Genomic DNA, 21806 nt, shown 5'->3' on the forward strand with positions numbered 1-21806 from the left:
GCCGGTGTAGGAGTTTGTTATGATTTGTGCCAGCCAAGTGAGTTGATGAAAAATATTAGAATTACATATCGGAGAGAAAGAAGGAGGTGTTACAGGAGTGTAGGTATAGAAATCTGTTATTACCTGGTTTTGCTGACTTCATCAACGAATTTAAAATGTGTCGGTGTTTACAAAGACAGTTTGAATTAGAAGAACAGCCAAGTTTCGTATTTGGCAATCGAAAGAGAGAAAAAGATCGTACTTACTGATTGCATTCTGATTTACTAGCATGTGATATAACTATAGAATTTATAATTAATTGTGAGGATATATGTTATGAGGTGAAAGTATTTTCGTATTTCCTTTTCCAAAAGATATGTTTGTCAAAGTACTACAAAAAAAATTGTAGGTAAGTCCATTAACAATATCTGGTGTACGGCTTGGTATTTCTTGGAGATAAATATGTAGGAATAAGTGAGGCAAGTGAAAGATTGCGTGTAAAAGAAAGGATTTTGCACGTTTCGTACGTAATGTATACTAGATACTGTTTGAGTTTTCTTTGGAAGCGGAGAAAGGCAAATTGATCAAACCAATACAGCTCGTGTGGGTGAAAAAGTAAGAATGACTGATTTGCTCATAAGATGGTATGACATATTAATGAATTTGTTAGGCAAATGAGTCTTTAGAGTGTGGAGTTTACTAATTATTGTACTTTTTGTGACTAAAGTAATGACCTCTCATCCTTTTGATAGAAAAAGATTTGGAAAGGCACCTTAAACAAGAAAAGTCTTCTCTTCTAATGTGTAGCCTTCAACGGAAAAAAATGCGACTTAATTGCCTAAGTGCAGTTCGTAGCCAAACATAGGTTATGTACTATTACAACCTCCTAGCAAATTATCTACCATCAAAAGTAGCTTCAGAGCTATAGAATCAGTGGTGCCCATCTAGATACCTCATGTTAAAATATAAGAGTGCCAATTTGGTTACCAATACTAATCTTATTTCAGGTTTGAATATTTTAATATAGTGAAAGTAAACAATTCGATACTTTATCCTGAAAAGGTTTGATTTTATTCCACACATTTGAGCCTTAATTCAAGGAGATAATTTTGACCCTTGCACCTGAAGACTCATGGAACATCAAAGCCAGATTAATCAAAGAAATATTATTTTAAGGTTCTTAAGCATTGCCTGCTAAGGGAATATATTTATTGAGGTTCTCAAGCATAGTCTGCTAAGGGAATGTTTGAAACAATCAGAGTCAGTTGTATTTCTTACAATATTGAGCCAGCTGGGCTACTCTTGCTTGCAATTGGGGAAAGCTGTTGTCTGTGTACATATGTATTTGCTCATGAGGTTGAATTTACAGGAAATGACTGCATTCACCACCATTACATTCATTATTTTCCATGCTTATCAGTAACTACTGAAATTTTTTCATCGATAAGCTCTTTCAAAGTATCTTGTATGATATTGAGCAAGATATGGTGAAGTTCTTCATATTAGTAAAATTAGACATTGCAGTATTTCCACTGAGTTTTATTATAATAAAATCAGTGGAAATATTGCAATGTCTAATTTTACCAATAACTCTTTCAAAGTCTTAAGTGGGATCCTTGGTATGGTTTCTTCCTAAAATATTAACCCTTACTACTACTTGTCAACGTTTAACTAACTAATATGTTTAATAAGTCTTCAAAGGATAAGTGAAGACATATTCCTATAACAGCCAATTTATATCACATATCTGGTACACTCGTTAGTTTCTTGGGATGTCAATCCCATTTGTAGCTTTTCTTAATTTTTTCATGCTCCATCCATTGAACTGTCACTAATGAGTACATACGTTCAAAAAATCTATTAGGTATAATATCATCAACACTTATAATAATGCATGACTAGATATCTCATTCCATTACTTACTGTTAGAAGTGATCTACTCATTAAGGTTGACATAGTTTTTTGTAACATACATGGTTATTCCATTTATTCCAGAACCATTGTCTCCCTGCCCTTGCTTGTTACTCAAAATCCTTACCTTAATCACTGTTGTCAGCATTTCAAGCTTGATATACACTTCATCTACATCATTTATATCTAATTCATCTCCTGCAATTATTCCCTCACCTCACTTATCAGGTCTAGGTAGCACTTCCTTTTCCTGTCAATATTATCTATACATTCCTGTATACCTCTATTCTTATACTCCTTCTGGGTCAAAAATACCAGTTCCATAGCAAACCTTACTCCATATATCTTAATCGGACTTCTATTTGCACTTTGGTACTGTGATTTTCCCTTTAATTCTCCTCTTTTTATTTATTCCAAGGATTATCTCTGTCTCATCTGTCTCGCTCCGATCTGCATCACTAGAGATATATTTTAACATGCATAGCTGCAAACATATGTAATGAGAAACAGTCTATGTTCATGTCACAAAGGCAAATTTTCTTAATAGATTTGTGAAAGTGGAGTGGATGTAAGGGAAATTGCTTATATAATCACTTCATAAATAGAACATGGTACGATAAAAGTCAGTGAGGAAGTCATATTATTGCATTTATGAATATGGAAGCACATACATTAATTATAAGTGAGTGATGTCAGTGTGGTGCATTCAGAGATTACTTGGTACAGCATTCAAAAGGATTACCCCAGAAGTAGGTAGTAAAAAAAATTACTTACTGTGACAACATGTAACAACATAATTCCATTGAAAACCCATATCCCAAAAAGACAGTTGCAAGGAAGGAGTCATCATGATGGAATCCTTATGGTTTGCATTTGATACAAATAAATTCTTTAAATGCTATATAAATAACAGTATATTTGGACAGTGACGGATACATGGGGGGGGGCTAAGGAGGGTTTCCAATTTGCTCCCCTTGGGTATCATCCACTTTACACTAGATAGAATGGTGGTTTATTTCCAACCTCCTCTACAGCTGGAATTTTAACCTCACCTAGCCCAACCCCCTTGTCCCTATCCTGGATCCACTACTGTCTTTGTATAATTTAGTACTCTGCTAAATATTTAAAACATGTTCAATGAAAGCTTCATATTTTGTGGGCTGAGAATAAAAGAAAATATCTATCACATGTATAGTATAGTTTTCATAAACACCACTGAGAGTTGAAATTTAATGATTTCATTCTGATTAGATATGTTTTTTGACAGATTTTTTATAAATTGAACCCAGCAACTTTAATATCTTTGCACCCCATCTCTTTTCCTTAAATCTTAAATACAATACAAGCCTTTGCTGTTGATTAGATATGAAGTTAGTTATGTTAGCACTTAAAACTTATTCTTACACAAGGTTTGCAAAAATAGTATTAACATAAAGAATAGATCCCCCATCCCAAGCTATGAGCCAAAAAGAGTTGCAATATTTGTTACAGATGCATATTTTTATAACAACATGCAGCCTACTTGTAAAGTATGAAAGGTTTGCTGCAAACTGTACATTTATTTAATAATTGGATAGCAGGAGCCCTTGAAGTAACTGTGGTAGGGTTATGCATAAGTTATTCAAACTTTATTCATTCTTCTCTAATTATAATTTTTGACTGTGAAGCTATGTTCATAATCAGTGATTTCTGAACATCCATTCAATTTAAAATGGCAATGAATACATTCTCAATGGCATTACCATAAAGACTCACAGTCATCCCTATTGCAATATCAACTACACTATTGACAGCCAGTATCAAAATATGTTTCACTTTATACTTCAATGGTAAGGGCTACTTGGTGTCATGCAATAGATTTTGGTATCTCTAATGAAGAAATTTAAACTTAGTTCTGTCCCTTATTGAAAATTTATTTGCCAGAGATTATGGATTTCATGAAACATATTGCTTCTTAACAGTATATGTATATATATAATCATAAAAAAGATGAGATAATTTAAAGTTATGAAATATCTGCTGCTAGCTGACAATTATATGGCTCAATTCTTTTCGTGTCTGTAACACGAGTGGCACATGGCTGAATATACCTCCTTCTTGTGAAAATTTTAATAAAACTGAAAATGCTCTATAAAAACACAAAAATCATCAAAGGAATTACCATTAATTGATCATAACAATGACATCATTGTGACAGAAGCCTCGTTATCGTTTTAATGAACACTGATGAATTTTTCTATTAGACGGTGGTTGGTTATAAATTCTGTTATTTAAATTATGGCCATGGTGAGTACTTTGAAAACGGGAAAGGCTTTGATTATTCACAACTTGCAGGCTGTTCCTAATTCCGTAGGGAACGCAGAGATGATAATAAATTAGCGTAGGGGCCATACTAACGCTAAGAAGATATATCTTACTGCAAAAGTATGATTAAAATTTATCGTCATTATGATTAAATTGTAGCCTCAAGATGTTCCTAAAATCGCTCTGGTGGCGTACTCAATAGAAAACCATTTCAATTGGTTTCACAATACAAATGAGAATCTTCGTTCTCGAATAATAAGCACAAACAAGGTTAATCTACCACTATGTCTTGCAAAGGGACTCCACCTTGATTCAATCCATTAACAAATAGTAATTCATTATCTCCGTGTAATTTATGGTTTACACAATTAACACTTGCACTTGCCAAATATTCACAGATCGAGGCGAGTATTTTTATTTTAACGACACACTGATGATTGACCATAAGATCGTCAACGATTAAAACCGAAAATATTGGCGTCATCTTCGTTTTCAAAGCTAACCATCACTTCAAAACAAACGTTAACAATTCTTTCACCACTCTCCAACTCGATTTTTTTCAATTTTGACTTTCGTCTGTTTCACTTTTCGCGATCAATTGTTGGTATGAGAATTACAGTATCTGCGCTTTCCTCTCGTTAAAGTTCCCATCAGCCAACCGGCGGTAGGATTTGCTTTATAAAACAACCTCTCGTTAAACTCCACGTTACCGTAATCTCCACGTCAACTTAACGTGAGGTTTAACCAGACATTATAAAACCGGCCCTAAATAAATCGCTCATGCTGGAAAAAAAATCACCGCATACTCACGGTAGAATAGATGAGCACGGAAAAATACGAAAATCCGGCAGGTATCCCTTGGTGGTTGACTTCGACATCATAACCCTGACGAAATTGCCAAACTCCAGAGGCACTGACAATTTTTCGGATGAAATCCAGTTCTGTTGAAGATTAAACGTTTTCACTTAACAGAGTTTAGCTAATCGTTATTCAAGGTCCAACCAAATTTTATTAAAAGCTGCCGAGAAACAAGGCGAGTCGGAGTCAAGGTGATCAGCGTGCCGCGTAAGCAACTCTCCCGGCTCCATTCGACCTGCATAAGGCCGCGGATATATTACAACGAATCTGGCGTTATCATCGAGTTGAATCACCATCGACTTGTACGCATGCTAAAATAAGATTCTACTTTTTTGGATGACCTCGAAATCCAAAATGTGCGCATAGGAGGCTTTTTAAAGGCTCATTAATCCCTTGTTTCGCCGAGGCAACAGAAAACGTTAAGTTGTCAAAATTCCAGAAAACCTCCCTTTTACTAGATATTCGGTAGTTGAGAATTCGGGATTAACGATCTTCTGCTGTCCCATTTCACTCATTCCTCATGATTTTTCGAGTGCCTACTCACACCTTTTCTTATAATATTAGAAATGCTATAGTCACCAACATGTCACTTTTACAGAAAAAATTCTAAATTTCATCGAGACCACTGAAATATGCATAAAAATGGAATCACTAATGTCCATAATAATAATCTGTGTGGGAATGCTTTTAAGTTGATGTTTATTAGAATTTTCTTAAAATATTGCATTAAAACAATTGTCATCCTCTCATTACTTATTTTTACTACCCATTTTTTTAGCTGATTTCTGAAAAGTATTATCCAACCTTCATAGGGCAGAGAACATTTCATCAAAGGATTTTTTGCTGCATTCAGCACCTTTTAGTTACTTAAAATAATATTTTTATTCATAAAAAGTAGTGATGGGTCGATTCGAAAATTTTATCGATTCCGATCCCGATTCCGATTCTGACATTTCGATTCCGATTCTACCGATACCGATTCCATCGATTCTGATGCCATAGTCTCCAAGAAAAATATCACTTAATTCCAAGCAACAAGAAAACTACTTACAAAATATTACTCTGTGAAAGAGTCAGTTGACAAAAGCATCTTTCATATCATCACTATGTAATTAAAATATATTAGCTAAATTTCAAAACGGAACATACCTGAAAAGTGTTGTTACATGATAGGTATTACTTTAGAATATTAGCACTCATGTTTAAATTTAAAATAAAAGTATCTCATTTAATATCTATCTTTTATTGATAATATCGTATCATTATCAATAATGTCTCACAAATTTAGTCTCCTTTTACAGACTTTAAATTTTTGCGCAGAAAACAAAGCATATCTACTCTGTCAGGATAAAGCCTGTTGCATTTTACTTCACATATTTTTCCTGCAGAACTAAATGTCTTTCACTGAACACAAGGGATGGCGGTATGGCAAGAAACCTCTTCGCTAATACTTTCAGCCTTGGGTAGGAGATACAAGTCTTCCAGTATTTCCCAGGGAAGGAATTTGGTGGTGCATTCATCTCTGATAAATAAGCTTCCACTTCAGCTTCAACAGTGTTTGCTATGGTGACTTAGGGTACTTTTCTAAATGCATCACTGTATCTTGACCATAGACATGTCACAGGCTCCCTAGTCTGCATTTGCTCCTTCAGAATATAAAAGGGATTTCCAAGTATCACTTTTTGATCTCGAGTCGAGTTGAAAATTACTCGCGATTATCGAGTCGAGTCGAGTGTAATAATTTATGAACCAGGCAATACAGCAAAGCATACTACAATATATTCTACTCCAATTTTCTATGATGAATGTCTAGTCTAATGTGAGAAGGAAAATATAATGAGGATTGTTGATGGTTATTGTCAGAAGTAGGAGATGAATGAAAATTAATGTCTTTTCAACAGTTCCATAGGGACAATTCAAATTAATTAACCCCAAGTAATATGTCGACCATATATATGTATCCAAACTGCAAGGGAGAGCCCTGAGCATAGTAATTTTCACAGCTATAATAAAGATTACATACTACGTAAATGAATCATGCAATATTTGGCCCTCTCAAATTCTCAAGCAGAAAAACCAATTATTCTACATGCTCAGCCAGCAGGTTTTGACGTCTCCATGTTACAGAATTGCTGCCTGCACAAAATTGCCTTTTGCTACACACTTGTGTGACTGGGCAAGTACTTTCCTACCAAAATTGCAAGACGTTGGAGACTTTGGAATTTTTATTAAAAATTATATCAACGATTTTTTTGTATCTTGAATATTCCTGGAATTTAAGTGGACGAAGCGAACGAACTATAGAACTAAACTTTAGTTTTGTTGAGCCAAAAAAATTCTATACTTCTCACATCATCAAATCAACCTTAAAATCTCTTGCTTTTTTAAGTTCAAGAAAGGAACTAAACGCTACAAATGAATATCACATCGGACGGACGAAGTAATAAAAAAGGCTAAAAGAGCCTTGTGGTGTGAAAACTCCCCCTTCCGCGCGTCTCACCTCGGTGAAGGTGGAAAGGGAAAAAGGGTATCGGTTGTTGCTCTTCACGAAAACAGTTCATTTTTCTCTCTATTAAGCATGCTGACTTAATCTCTTCACTTTACTTCAATACCCGAGCCATACTTCTTGTGCGTGGTATGGTTCCGAAAAATATCCAATCCTTAGTATTTTCACTCGAGTAATGCGCTAAATGGTCTAGTCGATCTATACATAGTCCTTTTTATCATCCTCAGTTTAGTGTTTTAAGTCAATGAAGACGATTATCCATTTTTTAAATGACGATTTTCAAGACTAATGTTTTTAAAAACTTGAAAATTCGGCCTCAGTTACCGAGCCTCAGAGCGTAGGCCGCGGCGTGTAGCTCAGCCTTGACGCGCGATTGAAAAATCGCTCTTATTTCCTTCGTCGCAAACTTTTTTTCCCGAGATTTCTAATTAGTACTCTTTAGAAATCTCTACTTTATATTGTGATTCAAATTTTCCGAGTTTTATTTTTCGTAAACGAAAGATAATGTCTACTTTATGTCAAATTTCACGTGAAAAACGGGTCGGCCATTTTGCGTTGTAAAAGCAGACAGATGAGAGCCAAAATCTTCAAAAGTCATTGAAAGTATTGGCAAAGCACCAGGTCAAAGGAATATTGCGTTTTTTATTCCATAAAACTCATACCAACGCAAAACTACCTGGATAAATTCAAATATTTTTTGAGGAAAAACGATATCTCGCGTGGCATTGAAAAATTGGTCATGTTTGGGCTACTGTATCTCACTAAAGGGTCGTATTTATGTAAAATGGCATATAAATCTATATCTGTTAATGATTTATGAGTATGTACGCTAAGTTTCATGCCTCTATCCCCAAAAAGGTCATTTTGGACTTTATTCCAGCTTTTTCCGATTTCGGACCAGTGTGCGCCGTGTCGGAAGACGATCGGCCACCGCGGCTGGCGTAAAGGTATTCGGCGCCCACGTCGACAACTATAGTGTATTCGGCAAGCTGAAACTACCAGGCCAAGGCATTAGAATGACTTATCGCCTTTAAAAACTGTATTATTACATGAGTTTCATGATAGCGCTTCCTGTCGCCAGACTGCTGGACCTAATAGCCTCGAAAGCTCTGTAACCTTAACTGCTCGACTCGACATTCGTGATGCTACTCGAAACGCTCGAGTTGAGTACCAATTACTCTACTCGAATCGAATTTTCGAGAACTCGCACATCCCAAGATATTTATAGACATATATTTCAGTGTTTTGTTATTACGATTACGTGGCGCGAAAATTCGAATGACTGATGGAAATGCGGTCGTTTATAAATTTGTGGTTTGAAGTACTACTGGAATCGGAATCGATTTTTCACTTTGACAAGTACTCTTTTTCGATTCCGGTTCTTGGTCGAGAATCGAGGAATCGAAGAATCGAGGAATCGAACCGACCCATCACTAATAAAAAGCCATTCCAATCATTACAGACTCTAAAACCTGAAAAAAATGGCAGGTCCTCATTTAGTGTTTTTCCGCATTTAGTGTTTTTAATTTTGTCCCCGCTGAAAAACCTTAAATCAGGATTCTACTGTATAACTGTTTGCCCGGACAAAAAGCCTATGCTTAATGTTCGGTGCTTTAAAAGTATGAAGTTTTGAAAATACGATTTTTTTGTTACTAAACCTTGACCTTGTTACTACGGAAGAAGTACTTTTTGTTTTTACGATCAAAAGCAAAAAAATTGGCAACAAAACAATTAATGATGACACAATTGTAATGCTGGTTTGTTTTGTGTGTGTATTTTTTCATGTATCTTGCATTACATGGAAAGACGGTAGATAGGGATTACATAGAACGACTGATAGTGGACTGAGAACGGACATGGGAGAACGGAACTGCTCCCATAAAATTTTCATACCTTTAGTAGGGCCCGGACGGAACCAGCACCTTTTGTTACTTGCGGCACAATTTTTGGGCATTCCAGAGTGAGACGTTAGGTAGCACAGGTTGCCATAGTGTGGAAAGGGAGACCTAATGACCAAAGGTTATCTGCAAGGAATAGGGGGAATGCAAAATGAAGAATAGAAATGAATAGAGTAGATTTACCTGGTTTCTAAAGCAAAATGTCTTCACGTCATTTATGGTCGGACAACATTTGCAATCCTATTATGAAATGCAATCCAATTTTCTAATAATTTCCTATTGTTAAAAACCGTAATGCCCCTCCTTGGTCTTTTCTTGTACATTGCCTTATTCAGGAAGGTGGTTTTTATGCAATGAAATAGATTTAATGAATGAAGGAAGTCTTATACATGCAAAGCCTCCTGTTCTAAATTTACTATCTCTTGTTAGCAAATTGAATGCTGTATTTTCCCTAGTGGGTGGCCTTAATATTTTTAATTGCTAGATAAAAACATTTAGCATTGTAACTGTTTAATCTTTGGTTCAGATTCTGCATTTATAATATTTTATAAATATTTTTTTTCGTCTAAAATCAAGGCTGTGATACTAAACCATAAAGACCGAGATGATGATCGGCAGCGTGATCCTGATGCATATGACGGACAGATGCTGTGGATTCTGTGGCGCCATATTCGTCGCACTGAGAGAAGGGTAAAGAATTTATATGTTTGGGTAATTAATGGTCATTCATGACCATTTTATAATTAAATTATTTAACCTGTCCATGCTCTTGCATAATATATAATTTTTTCATATGTTTTAGTTTTTAGCATGGATAATGATTACTTTGGAGTGTTCTATTCATCTTCCAAAGTTATATGCTGATGTGAGCGCTTATTTCTCATTTTGAAGTTTTATATGATTTTTTTCTTATTTCCATAATTTATAGGTATTTTTTTTAGAGATGAGGATGTTTATTTTCCGTAGTAATTAGGTTATATGTGCCCTTATTTCTCAACAATATTGTATAATGTGGTTTATGCTTATTTAAATTGTTTGCAAGTATAGTTGTAGCATATAGAAACCTTGATGTGAAATTTTATGAAAACCACCTTATAAAGAGGTCAGTAGCGCTGATCGTTGGCTTTAAATATTTATTACGCATGGAGAAAAATCTCCCATAACAAGTTTCTCTAATTACTAAACCCAGGGTTCCCACTCAACCGTGAAAGCCTTCAAACCAAGAATAAGCCGTGAATTTCGTCTACCGTGAAAAAACCTGGAAATAGCCGTGAAATTCGTCGTAAAACATTAAAAATATCTCAATCATGATAGTAGAAGTACGATCGACTGATCAAACTGGATAAGTTAATCATGTTTCACGGTCAGGCACGCGCAGACTACGCATAGTCTACCCATTTATCTGCACATGAATATTCGAAGTGAAGTACAGTGAAACCTCGATATAACGACACCCCACGGTGCACTAATAAACACTCGCTATAGCGAATTGTCGCTTTATCGGAGGTGGAGCAAATAATAGCCAATATACCTGTTGCGAACATATATACAGGAACAGGAGTGGTGCGGCGACAGATAAACATCTATCCGATAAACGTAAGCATAAATCCAGACGAAAGGCGATGTTTTTTTGCATCACTAAATTTCCTTACTCAAATAACGACTAACAAAACGACTAATATTCAAACAATTTATAAGCGCCCCACTGAATAAAAGTCATGCAAACATTGTTTCGTCATCATTATATTTATCGAACGACAGTTTACCACATAAATTTGAGACTGAGCACTCCATTAACTTCATTTCTAACAGATCGCCAGCAATTACAGAGGTTAAGGAGTCTTCATGAAAGTCTTCCGGCGGTGAAACCCTCGCTATGGCGAGAGCCAACACCGAAAGGGTCTCGTAAAAACGAATTTTTTAACACGCTTATTATTGGGTCAATTGACGGTGCATCGGCTATCTCTCGTAATAGCGGGGGTGTCGCTATTGCCCGTACTCGCTTTAACGAGGTTCCACTGTAATTGGTCCATACCACGATCGGTAATATATGACGACACATTGACCGTTATTTTCAATTTTAATGGCGGAAATCTGTTATTTTGTCCGAGCGTTTCAATTTCAATGATAGCTTGGGATGGACTTCAATTCGAAAAAGGACAAATGAAATAACTTGCATTTCTAATGGACCCAGAATGAACCATTTACGAAAACTATCCGATTTGTAACTCTAAGTTCGGTTCCCACACAAAATGAGGACACATGCCATATTCTTCGAAATATGAGTTTGCCATTGGAATTTACTTAAGGAAGCATTTCTACTTCAAATATGCTTTCAATTTATAGCTATAGCTCTTAATAGACTGTGCTCACCTTGTTTGATTTTATGTGAATAATAACGTGAAAGTGAAAATAATATGTTTCAGCTGGTATTTATTTTGTCTTTAGATATTTCAAACCAAGTGCATTATAATTATATGAAATTGATTTATTACATTCTATAAACAATTTTAATATTTTCCGCGATCTCAGGAAGATTCGGTGAGGAAAATTAGGTTACTGTGCAGTAATAACAACGTGCACAAAAAACAATCTCTCGGCGAGGAATTAAAAAAGGACTTCCGGTGTCCAGGCGGGAGAAGGTCCTAAGGGCATTCGCATATTAAAGGAGGCGATGGTATTCGGCGTCAGGGCAAGAGCACGGTTGGGTTGGGACTTTGGTCGGCCCTGAATTTTGTAAACGACAGGTGACGTCATAAAAGATATCCCTTTTCATTGCTGCGTTTACATTCACGCCGTATGTCGCGTGCGTTAATTTTTAGTTAATATACGGCCGGTGGTTGTCTTATTGTTGGGTTATTAACGGACCGTGAATTTGACAACATTGAGACCGTGAAAACCTGAAAAAACCGTGAATTTCATTATTAAGATAGAGTGGGAACCCTGAAACCTCACTGTAATGAAGTCCACACATGGGCTCAATTTGGAAAAGCACCCTTGCGTGAAACTCTCTTATAAAAAGTTGACTCAGTACTGGAAGGAAAAATGAATATTTGATAATTTTTTTGCTCTTTTGTTTCCTCAGAGCGGTATTTTCAGCGGTCATGTACTCATTTATGAAATAGAAACCAGTGTGGACTTGTGTGTACAGGTTGCACTGCTAGTGGCCACATGAAATACATGTACAGGCGGTCCCCGACTTTCATACACAATGCGTTCCCGAAAACTTGTACGAAAGTCGAATGTACGAAAGTCGAACCATTGACTTCCATACTAATTAGGGGTTACGTTCCATAGGTGCGGAATATACTTAGTAAAACCTTTTTTTTCACGGATTTTATTTCAATTCACTAAATTTTAATAATATGTTAATAAAATTCCTCAAATCATCTAATTTCTTTCGAAAATACGCAGGAAAATTTAAATAAAAGTTTAAAAAAACAAGAACTCCGTTGGCTATCGAGTGAAACTTCCTCTTGGCGTTTAAGTTGACATTCCACATATTACGTCCACTATAAATAAAAAGACATATCAAGAAGCATAACAAAATGTAATTGTTGAACCCACACTCTGGATACCTTTTAATTTTTACACCGAAATTCGACATTCGGTAGGTGACATTCGTGATCGCGTATATTTCGCATGTTATTCAAAAAAGACAAAAGACAAACGGAATTTGGGTGATATTACGTGCAATATCGTTGCTGAAGGTGTACATGAATTAAACAGCACTCAAACGAAAAAAACACCATTAGAATAGAAGATCTGACTTTTTTATTGAAAGCTATTTGATGATGTCTAGTCAACTTTTTTGAAAAATCTCTCCGAAGAAGGCTTTCTTCTTCTCTTGATGAAGGAGCCTATAGCAGGCAGTCTCTCTCCGAAATAAATCACCTAGATTAGAGTCAATAACAAAAAATTCCCTTCATTGTATACGTTCGCATTGTTCGCACATACTGCCATTTGAAACAATTGAATGTTGGGATGTGCAGTAAACATCGCGGGAATTTAAAAAAATTACAGGCCAACGTCCGAAAGTCCGAATTTAGCGTACGGAAGTCAAGTAAAAGGTGTCAATTTTGAACGTACGAAAGTGCGAATTGTACGAAAGTCGAGGACCGCCTGTATATGGCATATCCTAGGAATGATACTGTTGCAATTCTTAATTGGTTCTTACTTTTCAACTAATTTCTTGTGGAGCACAGCGTTAGAAAAAGAAAATAGTTACATCTTTCCTCGTAACTAACTCTTGTGTGATACAAGAAAAACTTAGTGACCCGTGGATACATACCGTATATCTCCGAATATAGTCCCCCCCCGAATATAGTCTCCCCCCCCAATTTTGAGACCTCAGTTTTGGGAAAAATTTTAAAACGTAAAGGAAGGCAATTTTTCTGTGGTTAACAAGTTAAGATTCTAGATTCGATAAAAACTATTATTTTCTGTGAAGATTAAGAACAAATCTGTTCACATATTTTCCATCACAACAAAATAACTATACCTAAAACATGTTGTGATCCATTGCATGTATCAGTAATTTATAGATAGTTCCTTAACCTGATGTAAAGAAGAAATGAGAAAATGTTTTAAGTATCCAAGGCTATTGTATTTTTTTAAACATTCACCAATTATTAATATTTTTGATTTCCAAATGACTACAGACAATGACAATATATAAGCTTTAAAGCCCATAAACAGTATTGCATTTGGCCCTGAAACTTCCTTAGATCCAGTGTAACACACCCATCAAGTCATCACAAATCCAAGTGACCTGAAGAATTTAGGAAATCTAAATAAAATTGTGTTAAATAAATTATAAATATTATAAAAATATTGCTATCAAATGCCTGCTAAGCAAAACAATTAAACTACAGGACTTACAAATATCAAAGTAATAAAATTAAGAAATAAACTTTTTCCAACAAACATTAAAACTGAAAAAAAATTATATCAATTTTCAATGCCTCGTCGCGAATCATTGCATAAGTTACACAAAGAGCATCTGCTCTGCATTTGCGCACAAATTCGACGATATTTTCCTCTAATTCTTTGAATCTGCCGCATCGAGACCCCCGAAATGACTTCCGCGATGTATTAGCGCTTTGCAAGCGCTGTAAATACTATGATTTACGGCGTATTCTGCAACGGCTATTTTTAAATTGGCATCGAAACTCCGTCTTTGAAGGCCTCTAATCTGCGGCAGGATTGATCCTCATCTTTCTACTTGATCCATCACCTCACTGTTGAACGTAAAATTATTTTTAATAAAGAAAATATCGCGGAAATAATTGCGAAACGTTATGCGACGTAATTTATCGATCCTATTTACCCTGACGAATTGAAGATATTCCTCAATAAATTGATTACACTTTCGATGCTGAGTCGCTGTATTTCGATCAAATGCAGTAATGCCGGCGCTTCTGGTTTAAAGTCGTCGATTATTGCGCCTTTTCAGAAACAAATGCATCACCTATTGCGCATTCTTGTCCTGCGAAGGCGGTAAAGGCAGTGGTTGTAAACACGAACCGCACGGGCACATGGACGTATAGTAGCTACGGACGCAATGAAATGCTAAATCGTCACGAAAGGTTCACTTTATGTTTATTTTTCGCAATTATTTAAATCGTGTAGTTATTAAATGAGCGAAGGGTACATATACTATTGATTCAATTCTAGTGTTCGATTAATGTAATGATAGTGTGTGTTTAGTTTTGATTTTAATTATTTACTGTTTTGCGTCATTAAGTGATCAGTGTTGATTGAATTATTCTAACAATACTTTTCCAAGAAAAATTAGCGGCTACCCGATGGATTCCGTGAAAACGCATATTCGATATGCTATTTGAATCGGAATAATCGTATCTGTACAACATTTGTGGTAAAAATTGTCTTAATTTCCGGTAAAACGTGGCAGTATTTACTAATATCTCCGATTATAATCCTTATAAATATACTCAAATAGAAAGACTACGAGAACATCAGCCATTATGCCGTTATTTATTACTTTACGGTCACCTTTAGTATGCTAAACTGGATTACACTCGATTATAGTCCCCCCCCCTTACTTTTCCGCGGCCATTTTTGGAAAAAAAGGGGGGACTATATTCGGAGATATACGGTACATGCATAAACAACCAAGCACAATGCAAAGCAATACGAGTAGGCAGCTGTACTTTTGATACAAAAGAAGGCGATAATCCAAGTAGTCTACTTCAATTATTTCTATATGAATGCAGTGACAATAAAAATCACACATTCCTAGTAATATGACCACAAGTTTCTTTCTCAGGAATAATATTTTTTGTGTCGTAATACGTAAAGAATCTAAAGATCCCCAAACGTTGTTATAACATTTTCATCTTGAACAACTGATATCTCTACAATTTTAAATCATAATTTACAACTGATATGAATAAGGCATTCAATATTAATGTCTTATGTTGGATTTTTTAAAATTTAAATTAAAAGCTTCATGGATAATTTGGTTAAAAAAATTTAGCTCTGCAAAAGCAAAATCACTCTTTTTCAGAATTTTCAGAGACAGAGAATGACATATAATATATGGATATGGGGGTGATCTCATTTATGATATGAATGTATCAGATTCCCTCTCTATATTTTTGAGGTGGTGAGGTAGCTATTGTAAATTTGCATGATGCTATGATGTTGGAACTATCTTTCGTGAGTGCTAATTTTTTACCTATGCAATGAATATCGTTTTGTTGGTGAATGTAGCGTAAGTGCCCTAGGTGATTCAGATGAAATAGACGATTTCTTCTGAAAATGTGGGATGGGAAATACAGGGTGAGGTGAGTCCTTTCATTTTAAGGAATGCATATGACTTTTGAGGAGAGAGCGTTCATTGTGCATGCGTGTCTGTTTGAATTGGATTTGCAGCTGAACCAGCAGCGTGGCAACTGGATGTCGAACGACTGTGGGCCGGGGGGTCGTGGGAGCAACCGCAGTGGTGAGGGCGGTGGCTCTTCGACTGCAGGGGTGCCCACGGATGAAGCGTCAACTGATGACGACTCTGACAGTGACGATCAGGAGGAGTCTCCTCGCAGAGTTCAGTGCTCCCCATCATAAACTCTTTTCTGCTGGGAATTTTTTCAGATCTGATTTTTAAAAATTTCCCAGTTATATATTGTAATGGTTGGTGTAAAAAGTTCAATTTCTATTGTTCATAGGTGAAGCCTTGTATTATTGGTTTGTTGTTCTCATGGAGGGCAATTAATTCATTGTTTCATGAATCCTTAAATACTATTGTTTTATCCCCAAATGTCTGCAATATTTTTTCTTAGTTTGAAAGTATGTAGAATGCATGGTGGGAAATCAATGGAATTCACTTCTTTCTATGCTTATTTCTAATAATATAAACAAAATATCAATCACTTTTGTTCACTTACGTTGCTTTTTATGAGTCTATTAAAATCTGGCATCCAATGAAAACTTTTAATTCAGGATTTTTCAATCTTATGTTATTTTATCTCAGGCTACGGCATGGTCAAATATCATATTGAGCCGATGGTAACAGTTGTTTATACTTTGATGGTGAAAGTGAAAACTATTTCATTAGTGAGAGTTCATAGGTTGTTTGCAATTGGAAAAAGTAATTTTGATTTGATGTATTCCTAAGTTATTGAAATAGTGAGAATGGGGTTAATGCTTAAAATATCCTGAAATAGTTGTTGTATGTTGCGATGAAAAAGATTTTCATTACTCATCCAAATTTAGGGGTTCCCCTGTTGCTACGCGTACAAACTTTCAGAATAAAGTTTGTATGCATTATTTTCCTGACTACTGTATTATATTTTAGTGATCATCAGGAATTTCTCTGAATGCTTAATTTTTACTAGACTTCATGGTGCATTATAGGACAAATATATTTTGAAGCACTAATTGTATGGTGAGAATGGCTACTTTTTTTGTTGATAGGAGTTGAAGTTGTATGATGTTAACAAACAGATTAAGATTTGAAATTCCTCTACAAAAATATGCTAAAGTTATGTAACATTACCCTTTATAACCTTTTGTAAAATCTGAAAATACTGGTGTAAATTTTTACTGGAATGTTAGGAATTTAATCTTAATTAGTTTACATTTTGTAAAGATGTGAAGTAAATAATGCACTGTAAGATATCATTTTATATCAGAGGTAACAGAGAGTAAAAAACTGTAGAAAACTTGATGAATTGATGGCAAGAGTTTTCATCATTTGTTTAATTGGTAATATTTTCTATGAATCAGCTGTAAATACATCTTAAAAAGCTCATTTTTATTTTTTGTGCAAGGACATTTTCAAATTTGGGTTTCCTTAAATTTATTAATCTTTCAGAAAAGAAGTGGTTTAAACAAGTCCATGATATTTTCGTAGGAGAAGTGGATTCATATTTTGTAACATTTACAAACCCAAACATGTGTGATTCAAACAATTATAAAACAAAATGTATTTAAGTTTTCTGTATTGTCATTAAATAAAGGTTAATGTGCCACTTTAAACAAGTATGTATCTATGTATGTAGTTTCATATGAAATGGTTGGTGTCATCTCAGTTTGCTCGGGAAGAAGCACACGTGAACACTTTGCCCACACCTCATGCAGTGGAATTCCATCCCTGCGGGGTTACACTTACGAGGCGTGGTCTATCAGTGAATGGACTGTTTTACTCTGCTCCCTTAGAAGGAGCCAGATTTTGAAAGGATTAAGGTTATGTCGGTCTTGCCATGATTGGCACAATGAATCTCCCATTAGGGCTAGGATAGGTTTGGCAAGATCTTGCACAATCATTGAGGCTGAGGTGTAAGCTACTATCGGAACATTGGAAGTCCTTAGGGCTTTATCAAGGTCATTCAGGCACATTTGGAGGCAGTGTTTTCCTTAGGCTCCTTTCTTTTACCATTAAAGACACTCGGAAAGTTTTCAGGGACCCCCAATAAGTTGGGGCCTGTGGTCCTCGCCCACTTTTAGCCAGGTATTTTGGGCATTTGGCTTGCCAGAGAAATTTTCTGTTTATGGCCATGTATCAGTTAGTAGAATTTGCGAATTTCTGCGACAGAATTCTGGGAGATGACAAGGAATTTTGAATTTGAGTATATAAGGAAGAAAACACTGGTCACGGGCACTGATGACTTATGGACAGTATCAGGGGCGGATCCAGGATATCTTTCTGGGGGGAGGGGAGGCACAAGGATATGTACCTCGTAATACAAAACGAACGCAGTGATAATGGGACCCTATTGAAAATCTTGTATATTTTTTAAGGGTCTGGGGGGAGCACGTTGCCCCACCTCTCCCCTAGATCCGCCTATGGGCAGTATTCAATCCCCCATCAGAAGGGTATACATTATAAGGATAGAACCTTAATATGTGTATGGACACTCGCACGAACATCTTTTAGGCACAATTTTACTCTTAAGAACACCATCACCATTAATGTATTATTTTATTATTTTGAACTATTTGATGTGGTATTTGAAATAGAGGAATTTCATTCTGCTGTCTTAAATTCCTACTCTATTATATTTGTGGGATAAAATAGTGTAAAAATGAGGTTATCTTTGGGTCACCTCCGACTTATGGACACATATTCATGGACCATTATTTTCTGCAAGAGGGAGGTTTCACTGTAGCTACATTTTAACACGCTGTGTACCGGGTTATTTAAATTCCTAGGAATTCTGGGTGGAGGAGTTGAGATTGGAAATATGTGCCTATTAGGGTGAAATGCCTTTGATTTAAACATGGTTAAGAATCTAATGTTTAGAATATAACTTTACCCAATCAAACGTTATGATGCATCAATTCATTATGAATAACGAACAATAACTGAAAACGTACTAACTAATACATATTGCACGCTTTAAAATTGTTTAGGTTGACACGCCTAAATGACAAGATCTTCGTCATCGGTCCGGAACATTCCGGAAAAAAATGACGAGAATTCTCGCCATCCGTACGCAAAGTATTAAGTGCTGAACTTTTCTTGGGTTTATGACCAGATTTATCATCAAAACCGGGAATCTTGTGGCTGCACTATTTCACTGTGCTCATCCCTCTATCTATCCCATTTAGAGTAATTCTATTTAGTCAGCATATCACATAGAAATTCATCGAGAGGGAAATTAAGGGTCATGAAAACAAAAGCACGGAACAAGTGAAGACAAAGGTGGAAAATGATGGAGAATGAGGGATTAAAAATGTGGCCTGCTGGCAGGTTCCGGATTTGTGTGGCCACATTTTCCACCACCTTCCACTTCACCATTGTCCTTGTCTGTTTTGTTTTCCTGAAAACCACTTTTCTCACCTTTCAATTAGCATGTATTTATTTGACTCTTAGCATTGTGTGAATGAGACAAGTCAACACATTCAGTGCAGAGTATGTCAATTGACTCGGTCCCGTCCAAGTAGCCGAGATACGAAGCACGTCAATAGGGTAGTTTTCTTCATAAAAGAAAACGAAAGGCATTGATTGCGATTCGTTGCCCACCATTAGTGTATTCATGATATACAAATTATTTGGTTTTAGAAATCCCAGTTTAGGCAAATGGCAACGGTTAATTTTATCCTCATTTGAAAAAGGCCAGATTGACGCCCATGCGATGCCACTCCACGTGATGTCACAGGGACCTATTTTCTACACGAGAGGATAGGAGTTTTACATTGTCTGAGATTACCAATGCATGCATGAGGCACAGAGGTCAGGGAAATATCTCTTAATAATCACTTATTAAAATTGTCTAACGTCGGAAAGTTTCCTTCGTTTGATAAGGTAGTAGTAATCTATATTTAAGCCAAGCACTACCTGCTAGCAGGGTACTCTGTTACCTGGTAGCAGCCAGCATCGCAGTGGTGCACAATGTCCTCGCCCCAAGGTCAACTCACATGGCAGCAGTGGGAACCAGAATGACGTCACAAGTGGTTTTCTCAGCATTCATACTTAGCCGTCGCATTTTCGTGCACTTGAAAATTTTCACTTTTCATTTAATCGCAAAAAATAGATATCGTCATTTAAAATCTAAAAGCGTGAAATACGTACTCCAGGAGTAATAATATTTTGATTTAGCTAATAAAATAATAATAGGAAACCACCCTATTGACGTGTTCTGCCGCTCATCCCGGGAGCCCTTTCTCCGCCTCCGTACGTGACTAATATCCACTTCTGATCGCATGCATGGCCTTCGGAAAGCTTCCCTCTTTCGAACCGTGTGCACCATTGGTAAAAAGCAGTACATGCTTGAACAGAAGTTATGGCGTGGAAACCTCTCTCTATTTTTCTTTCTTATTTTAACATCCGATTTTGAGGACTTAAATGAAAATCAGGCCTCCATTGAATGTGTTAAAATCATTATCACCGTGCGATGTTGCAAACATTAGCAGTACATAAACATGAAATTCAGTGTGAATATATTTAATGAAGTTTTTATTCATGTCATAACTGTTCTGGAAGTTGAATAATTACTGGAACATCTGAGGCAGTGGCGTAACTATGGGGGGAGGGGATAGAACCCCCCCCCCCCCCCAAAGACTCAGAGAAATAAAAAGATATTAAAAACCTTATTTTGACATATTATAACTACATATGCTTAAAGTTGAATTTTATGAGCCAAAATGATGTAAAATCTATTTCAAGGAATGTCATTTATTTTTAAATTTTCTCGGACCCCTGTTGCATAGGGGGGGGGGAGGGTCGCCCCTTCATCCCCCCCCCCATGGAATAATCCTATTTACGCCACTGATCTAGGGTATATTCTTGATGTGACGCGTAGCGTGTACCATGTTGGAGTGCCTCCTCTTCTAAGTCTTCAGTGTGTTAGGCAGAGCTTCTTGCTCCACTTCCAGAAATTTGGTCTTTGTTTAGAAACCCTATGGTCATCACACTGACCTCCCATTAGCTACTGTGCATCACTTTTCGACATGCAATATGAAATCCTAATGATGTTTGATAACCACTGGATGATTTACTTCACAACCTTGGTTTTGTCATTGACTTCATCACGTTGACCATGATGATGACATGGCAATCTTGACTGTTTGACGAAACATGGCCATTAAATAATTCATCCAGAGGAAGTGTGCATAGTAGTGATGGCAAATGCAACTCTTTTTTGAGAGCCGCCTGATGGATTGCCAGGAAGTTGTTTTGATGAAGCATATTGGTGGAGTAGAATAAGTTTTTTTTATAGGTAAATATTTTTCGGCTAAAATAAATTGGCATGTACCCCTTGTCCCCCCCCCCCCCCCCCCCCCCCCCGACTACCCCACTGCATTTACCCTTACCTGCTCTCCAGCTTCTTCCCTACTTTTGGCTCAAACTGCTAGAATTCATGAGAGAACTGCTAGCAACCCTCCCT

General features: G+C 36.3%; 1 protein-coding gene across 3 annotated transcripts in view; it reads left to right on the top strand.

Moving 5' to 3' along the window:
- Nucleotides 1-17961, top strand: part of LOC124157966 (DDB1- and CUL4-associated factor 8-like) — a 31185-nt gene extending 13224 nt beyond the window's left edge. For all 3 annotated transcript variants that reach the window (XM_046533089.1, XM_046533090.1, XM_046533091.1), the window contains exons 9-10: nucleotides 10033-10146; nucleotides 16354-17961. In XM_046533089.1, the coding sequence (XP_046389045.1) occupies nucleotides 10033-10146; nucleotides 16354-16542 (303 nt within the window). In that variant the 3' untranslated portion in view covers nucleotides 16543-17961. The remainder of the gene's footprint in view (nucleotides 1-10032; nucleotides 10147-16353) is intronic.
- The last annotated feature ends 3845 nt before the right edge of the window (nucleotides 17962-21806 follow it).

Source organism: Ischnura elegans, chromosome 4, assembly GCF_921293095.1.
Source record: "Ischnura elegans chromosome 4, ioIscEleg1.1, whole genome shotgun sequence".
Lineage (NCBI taxonomy): Eukaryota > Metazoa > Arthropoda > Insecta > Odonata > Coenagrionidae > Ischnura > Ischnura elegans.